Source organism: Eschrichtius robustus, chromosome X, assembly GCF_028021215.1.
Source record: "Eschrichtius robustus isolate mEscRob2 chromosome X, mEscRob2.pri, whole genome shotgun sequence".
NCBI lineage: Eukaryota > Metazoa > Chordata > Mammalia > Artiodactyla > Eschrichtiidae > Eschrichtius > Eschrichtius robustus.
This window is the reverse complement of record NC_090845.1, coordinates 13724904-13735087: the sequence shown is the minus strand read 5'-3', so window position 1 is coordinate 13735087 and position 10184 is coordinate 13724904. Positions and strand designations below refer to the sequence as shown.

The window sequence follows — 10184 nt, the reverse complement described above, 5'->3', positions numbered from 1 at the left end:
GCACATCTGTATGTCAGGGTTTAATGCTTAAAATAATGGTTTCCTATTTGTTCCCTTTTCTAAAAAAGGGAAAGTTTGCTCTGCGTCAGAAGCAGCATTCACAAGTTGAAATGGAAAACACAGGCCTTGATGGGCCTTTCAAACATAATGGTGACCCATTTGGGCCTCTCCCCAACCCACCCACATCACTCATGAGCCTGCCAAAGGGTCTTCGGAGGGTACAGAGACAACAACAGAGGCGAGGGTTCCTTACCAGCCATAAAGCAAAACCAGGAGTCCCTAGGGGGGCAGGGTCAAGGGTCAGTCTAGACGTACCCCTCGTGACAGATGTTTCCGTTGATGAGGCTGAAGGTGGCCGCGGAGGGGGTGGTGCTCTTGAAGGAGGTCATGCAGGTGGTGCTTCTGCCGGTGCTGTGAGACCGGGTCATCAGGCTGGGCCGGCAACAGAGGAGCTGGGTGTTGAACTGTTTCCTGAAACTCTTGCTCAGCAGGTAGAGGGCAAAGGGGTTCACGCAGGAGTTGGTGAAGGCCAGGAGGCGGGCGCAGATGCTGGTGACGAAGTGGAGCATGGAGGTGTCCACCTCGGAGTAGTGGTAGGAGCGGTACAGGTAGATGACGTGGTTGGGGAGCCAGCAGAAGGCGAAGAGGCCCACAAACACCAGCACTGTCTTGGCCAGGCGCTTCCGGGATTCGATCTGAGGAGAGAGTGACACAGAGACAAAGAGGTGGGCAGAGCAGAAGATGGGGAAAATGAATTAGGGAAATGGACGGGCTCACAAGGCCACAGAAAACAAGTTCAATAGTTCGAATGTGCCTCTGAGAGCAGCTCTTGAAACAAAGTTGATTACATGCTTGAGTGGACTGCACAGTGAAATTCTAGTAAGTGCCCTCTTTGTCCTCAGGAGGGCATTGGTGCAGTTATCAGCCATATGACTTCACGTCTTTCTTGGCTCCACAGTTAATAATTTCTTCTTCCCTCTGATGCTTAAAAAAGCAGCCAGCTTTGTTCTTCCTCATTCGCCAAACCAAGATAACTGCCAATTATTATTTTTTTTACTCTCAAGTTTTTTCTGGCCTATATAACATAGGAAGGGTCTCAGACAAAAGCGGGCTGAGCATCTCCTTTTTTTCCCAACTCCCTCTGCTACGGCAAGGGGAAAACATTGTTCTCTTTAAAGAATCTGGGGTACACTGGATGTTCACCATTGAGAGGTCTTTCAAGCAGGGAGACAGTTTCACTGAGAACTGCCATTTTCCCCCCATAATTGATGAGGGAAAAAAAGAATTTTAGAGGGTGAAGCCTCCAACTGAGTCACCTACACGTTTTAAATGGAGGGAGAGTCTTTCTGCCTTTCCATCATAAATACCACACGATCTACATTTGGACTAGAAGACAAAAACTGATGAAGACGACAAAGCCAGAGCCCCTGGTTTCTACCATTTATACCACAGGATGAAATTATGGGGGTGACAGGGGGATTGGGGAAGGGAGCCTAACGCTTAAGGAGGGCATCCTGCACTCTGGGCCATCTGGGGGTACATGTGTCTCTCTTGTAATCCTCCAACAGCCTTACAACATATGGGTTATTACCCTCATCATGGATAGAAAACTGACTGTCAGAGAGGGTACGTAAGTCAGGAAGCCTGGATTTGAACTCAAATCAATGTGAACCCATCTTAATCAAACTACTGCTTTTTCTTCAACCAGCCTCGTTTTCCTGCCCTTTCTGCTTTATCACATGTGGTAACCGTCTTCCTACCCAAACAATGTGACTGGAGCTTAAAGAAGTCACATCCCTACGAGCCTCAACATTTTATTTTTTAAAAAACAACAACACATTTTCCAGATTTTTCTCAGAAAGAAACCCATACTCCAAAGCTTTCAGGTTCTCAACACCTCACTAGCCTAGGTCTCTTTAATAAGAGAACAAGATTCTTAAAGAACACCTGCATGCCTAGTCTTCTGAAGCTAGGAGTTCCTGTTTACCATCTGGCCACAGATCACTCACCTCTTCTACTGCAGAATCAGGCAACATGACCACCCAAATACTGAACTTGTCAGTGGAGTCCTAAAGAAACGCAAGGAATCAAATCCCCAAGGAGGAAATGAATCACTCCTAAGCACCCACCTGCTTCTTGACGTGTATATTCCCTTCCACGGGTAGGTTGTATGCACTCTGGATCAGATTTTTGGCAATGAAGTAGTAGTAAACAGAGATGATCGACAGCGGGATGATGTAGAAGACCAGGAAGGAAGCCATGGAGTGGATTTTGGGGTGCAGCTCATTAGAGTGTGGGTACGGGGCACAGCTAATGAAGGTCTGGTTGGTGCTTTCCTCGTGGAAGGGATGTAGGTCAGAAAACACAGCCTCTGGGATGGCCAGAAACATGGAGATGATCCAGATCAGTGCAGCTTTGAGGCAGATCTTCATCAGGGCATGAGAGCCCTGGATATCCATTGGCCGGACGATGGCTTTGTACCTGGGGCAGGGAAGAGGGAAGTTGTCTAATACTATTATGGATGCATGGGCCGGGACTGGGGTGAGGCCAGTGAGGGCCCTGAGGTGCAATACTTAAGGAGGTGTTGACTGTCAGGTTCATGCAAGTGCCGACTCTGAACTCACAGTGAACGCCTCCTTAAATGTTGCACCCCAAGTACCTGGCTCACCTCATCCTAGTCCTGGCCCTGAAGGATACTGCGCCCTTCCCCCAGCAGTAATATTCTGCCCACATTCTTTCTTGATTTTAAGAATACTTCTCAGAAAAGCTGAAGCTCCATTTAGTTTTCTTCTTAAATCACAGAAATGAATAACAAAGCATGTTTAACAAAGGACGCCGGAACAAGAAGGTTGGCTTTTTTTTTTTTTTTTTTTTTGACAAAGCCTTCATTTTGAGTATTCAAATGCAGTTTAGGAAACCTTTAGTCACTGAGTATTTACATACGCCTCTTTTCTTTTTCAAAGGTTGCAGAACAAATAGTCCGCTGAAAAAGTCATACACAGAAGCATCCCTGTAATTATCAAATTAATCTTTCCCCCCCGCCCTCCTACTCTCTTTCAGCCTCATCTTCTCTTGCAGTATTTAGGTCCTTCCTGGTTTCTGTGCTACGTGTGCCCCTGTCGTGGGTCGAGTGCTCTGGGAATGAGACATTGAGATGAAGTCAGGAGGACACAGAGTTTATTGTTGATGAACACCCGTGGGGAAAGGGAAGGAGGCAGGACTGGGCAGAGGGAGCTGGCAGACCCTGATGCAGGTCTGACAAGATCTACACCAGCCAAGGTGACCAACCATCCTAGTTTGCCTGGGCGTTTCCCAGTTTTAGCACTGAAAGTCCTATGCCCTGGGAAACTTCTCAGTCCCAGTGACCGTGACAGCCGGTCGCCCTACACCAGCCCAGTGGGAAGCTCAGGAGCAAAGATTGCCCAGTGAAGGGGTCCTGTCTCGGTGGAAATGGCCAAGCCCTTGTATCACCACCTGGCTTGGTCACTGGCTGGGGCCACCCAAAAAGAAGGTGACCTCAGTTACTACCTGGTTCTGTCACTAGGCAGGAACTGCCCAAGAAGAGCATGACCATAGCTTGAAAGGTGAAGTGGACCCAGAAGGAGCTGAGAGCTGGACAGCGAGTCTCTTCTTCAAGGGAGGTCTGAGCAGAGCATCTCCATGCCTGCTACAACTCCCCATGCAACGCCTAGCACAGTGGGCCACACACCTATTTTGGGTCCACCTGTTGAGAACCCACTAGAGGATGAGCCTTTGGTGGGCAAAGACTGGGTCTTTTTCTATCTTGCTATCTGCCAGCACTGCGATTTGCACACACTGCACAAACATTTGTTCTACTGCACATGAGCTGCTATAGTGTAGAAGGTGATATGAGTTGGGACCACCGAAATGTGAGGGTGTTCATTGTTGAAAACACCGTGCTGACACCGGGTTCTGCCTCTGATACTCCTTTATATCGTGGACTTCAGTGAGAGAGGAACAGTTATTTCCACTTATTTCCATGTTGATTAAACCTCCATTGAGTTACCACTCTTGGCTGCACCCTGACTCCTCACTCACTTTCTGCGTCCCTCCAGGGAAGGGGGAGTGAGTTTTTTTTTTTTTTTTTTTAAATTTTATTTATTTATTTATTTATTTTTGGCTGTGTTGGGTCTTCGTTTCTGTGCAAGGGCTTTCTCTAGTTGCGGCGAGCGGGGGCCACTCTTCATCGCGGTGCGCGGGCCTCTCACTATCGCGGCCTCTCTTGCTGCGGAGCACAGGCTCCAGACGCGCAGGCTCAGTAGTTGTGGCTCACGGGCCTAGTTGCTCCGCGGCATGTGGGATTTTCCCAGACCAGGGCTCGAACCCGTGTCCCCTGCATTAGCAGGCAGATTCTCAACCACTGCGCCACCAGGGAAGCCCGGGAGTGAGTTTTGAGTGGTGAGTTTGGGAAAAAGAACCTGGCATGTGCTTTGGGCTCAGAGAGGCCTGTGCTTATCTAAGTGTCCCTGACAAGGGGAGTAGCATATCTAATATAGGAGATCAGAGTGTCTGCAAGTTCATTATTGCTGGGCACCTAGGTCACATTCTCCAAACAGCTTTATGAGATATAGAAGTAATTATTTTTACTGTCATCTGTCTTATTTCTATATCTAGTTCTCTGTTCCCACTTCAGGTAGGGGAGAAAAGGCGACTATTTATCAGATATCCCCAACACTCCAGGACAACACTGTAGTCCTGCTTCTGTGTACCCGGGTTTGCTTTTCTGTCCATAATTTGTATTAGTGCATTTAAAACAATTACAGGGACTTCCCTGGCTGTCCAGTGATTAAGACTCCGCGCTTGCAACGCAGGGGAGGGGGGCGGGTTCGATCCCTGGTCCGGGAACTAAGATCCCACTTGCCACACGGCATGGCGAAAAAAACAAAACAAAACAAAAAACAAAAAACAAAAACACTTATTAAAAAAAAAAATTTCAAAGGAGGTTCTACTGTCCTGTGGTGCTTTCTCTAGTCACTAGTCATTTCAAACATTTTAATTCCTAGTTTAGAATGTAGGCAAGGAATTGATATTTTTAATGAAAGATATGTGAATATCCTCAGCCAAAGATGTATATGACTAAAGATATCTCTGATAAATCAATTAGAGATAAACTGGTAGTTATGACTTCCATCTGCATTTTCTGGCAGATAGCAGTCACAAGTACCATTAACTCTCCAAGGGAAGGTGGTTCCCTCAGGCATGAAGCAGAAACCAGAGCGAATGGCTTACCTCCTTCTCTCTTGGGAGTCTTGTATTCCTAAGTGCAAAATGCCATGGGAACTATTGAGCCACTATTTCAAATTCACAGCTTTTAAAACATAAAAGATAGTATAAAATATTTCTTTTATAGTTTTGCCAGAGAAATAATTTGAATCTAAATCTAAGTAAGCCTCTAGATCTATGTACCAGTTTTCAAGAAATGTGGGGATAGAAGAACCTGCTAGATGATGCAGTCAGTCAAATCCTGAATGGAAAATTCTACAGGAATAATGACCCCATTTTTTCAACAAATATATGGCATAAAAGAGCAGAGAAAATGGTTTATAGACTGACTGATATCAGTAGTGCAATATGTAGACTCTTTTTGGATTTTGATCCAAACCAAACAACCATAAAAAGATATTTTTGAGACTATTGAAGAAAATCAAATATAGATTTAGTACTGGTGATATCAAGGGATTATTTTTAATGTATTAGGTATAATAGTGGTATTGTGGTTCTGTGCTTTTTAAAAAACTTTATTTATTAGAAACACACCCTAGGACTTCCCTGGTGGCACAGTGGTTAAGAATCCGCCTGCCAACGCAGGGGACACGGGTTTGAGCTCTGGTCCGGGAAGATCCCACATGTTGCGGAGCAACTAAGCCCGTGCGCACAACTACTGAGCCTGCGCTCTAGAGCCTGTGAGCCGCAACTACTGAAGCCCGCGCGCCTAGAGCCCGTGCTCCGCGATAAGCGAAGCCACCGCAATGAGAAGCCCGCGCACCGCAACGAAGACCCAACGCAGCCAAAAAAAACCCCAAAAAACCAAAAACACACCCTAAAATATTTATCAGTGAAATAATATAATGTCTAGGGTTTGCTTTAAAATATTCAGATATATTCATATATCATTTGTACAATTAAAAAATAAGTAAAAATGCATTGCAAACAGTTTTCTATTATGGAATATTCATAAAATATCAAAGAAATTACAGAAATCCCATTTACTAAACTCTTGCCTTGTGCCAAGCAGAGAATAGCATCGACATGATCTCATTTATGTTCCAGACAACTCCAACAGGTAGGTGCTATTATCCCCACTCTACAGGCAACAAATTGAAGCTCAGATGGTTTCAGAGGTGGTGAAGTCAATATTCAATTTAGGACCAGCTCTTTTCAGGATAGTACAGCTCTTTCAGAAGAAAGCTTTGGGCAAATCCTTCCTAGAGATAGAAAAATAGACCAGCCATTTCCCAAATGTGTACGGAACATACCAACTGTTCCCTGGGAGTCTAATGGTTCTATAGAGCTTGGAACGTAGCAGTCTATATCTTCTGGTTTGGGCTGCTCTGCCTGGAGCTCCCAATGAAGGGAGACCCCACTGGGCGGTTCTCGTTTAAGAGTGATGACTGGTTGGACTAGGATGGATACTCAATAATCGAAACCAGCCAATAAACTGCCTGGCCAACTACCAAAGAGTCTCTCTTTCTCTTAAGCATTTAAACTGAAAAATTGAGAGGATGTAGTTAGTCAATCATAGACGCTGGAAATAAAATATTATGATGTCGAGGAAGGGATCAGTGCAAGATGAATAAGCAAAGTAGGTAGAGTGAGACAAAGAGAATGAGGCAGATATAAAAGCAGAAGAAGCTGAGATGATGTGGCTCTAAGTCATACAGAGGGTCCTTGGTTCCTGGCCCACAAACTACTTTTGAATGTCCAAGAGGTGTTCTGTTATAATCTTACAATTCTCCCGTTCCCTTTTCACTTGAGTTAGTTTAAGTGGCAACCATTCTTTGTCAACAAAAGAGCCTTATTTAGAACAATTAGACATGGTGGTCATTTAAAGCCATCATCAGATTTTATATCCAGGATCATTTCGCATAGATTATCCCCCCCTTGCGGTCCTTTGAAAGTACAACTTTCGATTGTACTCAAGAGAGAGACTAGTCTATGTCCTATTCTTAAATTCGCCATCACTTTCTTGCCTCCACCTTTTCTTCATGCCTGATTCCAGAAGTCTCCATTCATCTGAAGCCTGTCCTTCCAAATTCCAGCTTATAAGTATCATCTTGAAGCTTTTGCTGATCAATCTAGGCCTCGATAATTCCCGTTCCTTCTCCCAACCTGTCTAATTTTACTCTTCTCGTGTTACGCTTACTCTGCACTACCTTGAATTGCTTGCTAGCTTTCCATGGACATGTCCTTTCTACCTGACTTTCTCATAAGTTCCTGAGGTCAGAAGCTTATATCTTCTCCTCTTCTCTTCTTTCTGTATTACTGAAAATGCACCAGGTCCCCTGTTCCGCTTACCACTTATTTCAAAGTAGAGGCTCAGCAAATACTTCCCAATCAATTAAGATTAATAATATGTGACTTGCAGATGTGTCTTTTATTTTCAACTTCTCATAAGAAAGTGACAGCAGATTCACTTTCGCACACCTAGTAAGAGTCATTCTTCCACAGACTGACCAATTCACTCCTCTGACAATATGGGGCCAAAGACAATTGCTTCCCACTTCTGAAAACATCCGTGCTTCATTTTTCTTATGCAAACACCGGAAAGGTCAAAAACATTCTCTGTGCAAGATTAACATGTCAAAGGGATTCTTGGCAAGTAGAAGTAGCTGGCTTCCACACCCAGGGTTGGAAACCTTTGCCCACAGAAAGGTATGTCTTTTATTCAAACACGGGCAGTTTGTTTAGTTTTAAGGATCCAGCATTTCAGCCCTTATTTGTTCATAATTACCTACCGAAGTCTGTAGGAATTGTTGAACAACAATATTTTAAAACCTCCATTACAATCCTAATGCACGCTACCTGGAGAGGACTGAGGTGAAGAGAAAACGAAATGAACTAAATGTTCTCTAGGGTAATTGACACATTGTCGGCATTTAAATTAGAATCCTAATACCTAATAAGATTTGACAAGACTATTAAACATTGGCTTTATTTTCTCCTGAGAATAACACCAAGAACTCTTCTGATGAAATGTGAGGCAATTATTAGCTGGTCTGTAAAATGACTATAGTCCAGAGCAATGGAGTCTTATCTCCTTCGAGCTATCATGCTGCAAATGGAGAGTCTGCTGGTCCTTGGTGCCCATCCAACCGTTATCTTTAGTTATGTAACAGATTACAGTCATCCTTTTCTGTTCTTCTCTCTGGGCCAAATAACTCCAATGCTCTTTTTCACTCCTTAATATACTCCAGTTTCCTCGGGTCTCTAATGTGAATTTGGAAGCAGAGAGACCTAGTTCCTCATGGTGATTCTACCCACTAGCTTTATGATCTTGGACAAATCACAGACTCCTTGCACCTCAGTATTCTCATCCCTGAACAGGACATAATTCCTGCAACCTTCAATGTAATAACTGATTCGAGCAAAAATAATAAAACCACTGAGGGAGAGGTTTTAGGGGAACAAGATATACACATAGTCTCAAAGAGTTTCCCCACAGATTACTATTTAATTACAAAGGGAAAATGCACCTTTATGTTGGGGAGGTCCAGAGGTCACCCCTCTAATCAAGTGGTCAAACCCAGGGCGAACTTCTCCATTAGGCAGGCACGGGTCTGGGGCCCATGATACCTTTAGAGGCTGAGGAAAATGTTTTAATTTCTTTTAAAATCAAGAAAAAAATGAACGTAACCCACCTTGGATTATATTTATCTTTGTGCCAATACAACTATAAAATATAATTTTTTATATGTTTTATGGAGAAAGGATCCCATAAAGGTAAAAGTGCAAAGGGCCCAGGAAATTCATAATGTGGCCCTGATCAAACTTAGCATCACTGATAGCAGGACAATCTGCAATGCTGTGCCTCCTATGCAATGCAATGGGAAGGACATAACATTGCCTACGCAGTGTTCTTGTTTCCAATTTTTAACCTGAATCTACTATGAAGAAACAATCAGACAAATCCACTTCTGGCACATTCTACAAGATAACTGGCTTGGATTCATCAAAACAGTCAACATCATTGTTTTAGAAGAATGTAGGGGAGCTACTATTCTACCTTAAAGAGATATAACAAGTAATCTTTTTCACAATATGTCATATGTCAAAATATTATGTTATACACCTTAAACTTATACAATGTTATGTGTCAATTATATCATAATAAAACCGGAAAAAAAGAGATATAATAACCAAATGCAATGCATGTGCCTTGATTTGGTCCTGGATTTAGGGGGCAAAAAAAGCTATAAAAGACATTTTGGGGACAATGGAGGAAATTTGATCATGGATTACATATTACTTGGTATTAAGGAATTATTGTTAATTTCATTGGGTATGATAACAGCATTGGGGTTATGTAGGGGTTATGTGTATCCTTGTTCTTAGGAAATACACAAACATACTTAGAAGTGAAAGGTCAGGATGTTTGTACCTTACTTTCCAGAGTTCGGCAAAAAGAAACAAAACAAACAAACAAATATATATACTAGAGAGATATATAATTATTACATACTTTACATATATATATGCTACAAAGAGAGCAAGAACAAAATCTAGGAAATGTTCATTGTGGAATGTGGGTGGGTATTATACAAGAGTTCATAAACAGGTTGGGGAGAAAACTTACTCTAAAATATAGAATTTTTAAAAGATGAACAAGTAGTAAAATAATAATCTTAAAATAATGTGGTATATATTTTATTAACAGTAAATGCTGTTGTCATCGGAAAAACTTTATTATAATTATAATTTCAATGGGATTGAATGTGTCATATATGATTAGCACCTCTACCAGGAATGAGGGAAGTGTCTTCTCTGTTACGTTCATATTGTTCTCTTGGAGTTGCAATTTTAGTATCATCTACAATCTGTGGGGTTTTGTTTTGCTCTGTTTGGTTTTGGCAGGAATATTTTTAAGCTAACGTTCATTTAGGGAGGTTAATTAAAACTAGATCATGCACAAGCAGATGTCAGTCTGTAATGCCTCTCCATTAGCT

General features: G+C 42.8%; 1 protein-coding gene across 1 annotated transcript in view; it reads right to left on the bottom strand.

Annotated features, from left to right (window-relative positions):
* Nucleotides 1–305: 305 nt before the first annotated feature.
* The window catches only part of GRPR (gastrin releasing peptide receptor), a 28220-nt gene continuing 18341 nt past the window's right edge, over nt 306–10184 (bottom strand). Inside the window, exons 2-3 of the mRNA XM_068533726.1 lie at nt 2130–2481; nt 306–695 (exon numbers count right to left, since the gene is read on the bottom strand). Of these exons, the coding sequence (XP_068389827.1) occupies nt 306–695; nt 2130–2481 (742 nt within the window). The remainder of the gene's footprint in view (nt 696–2129; nt 2482–10184) is intronic.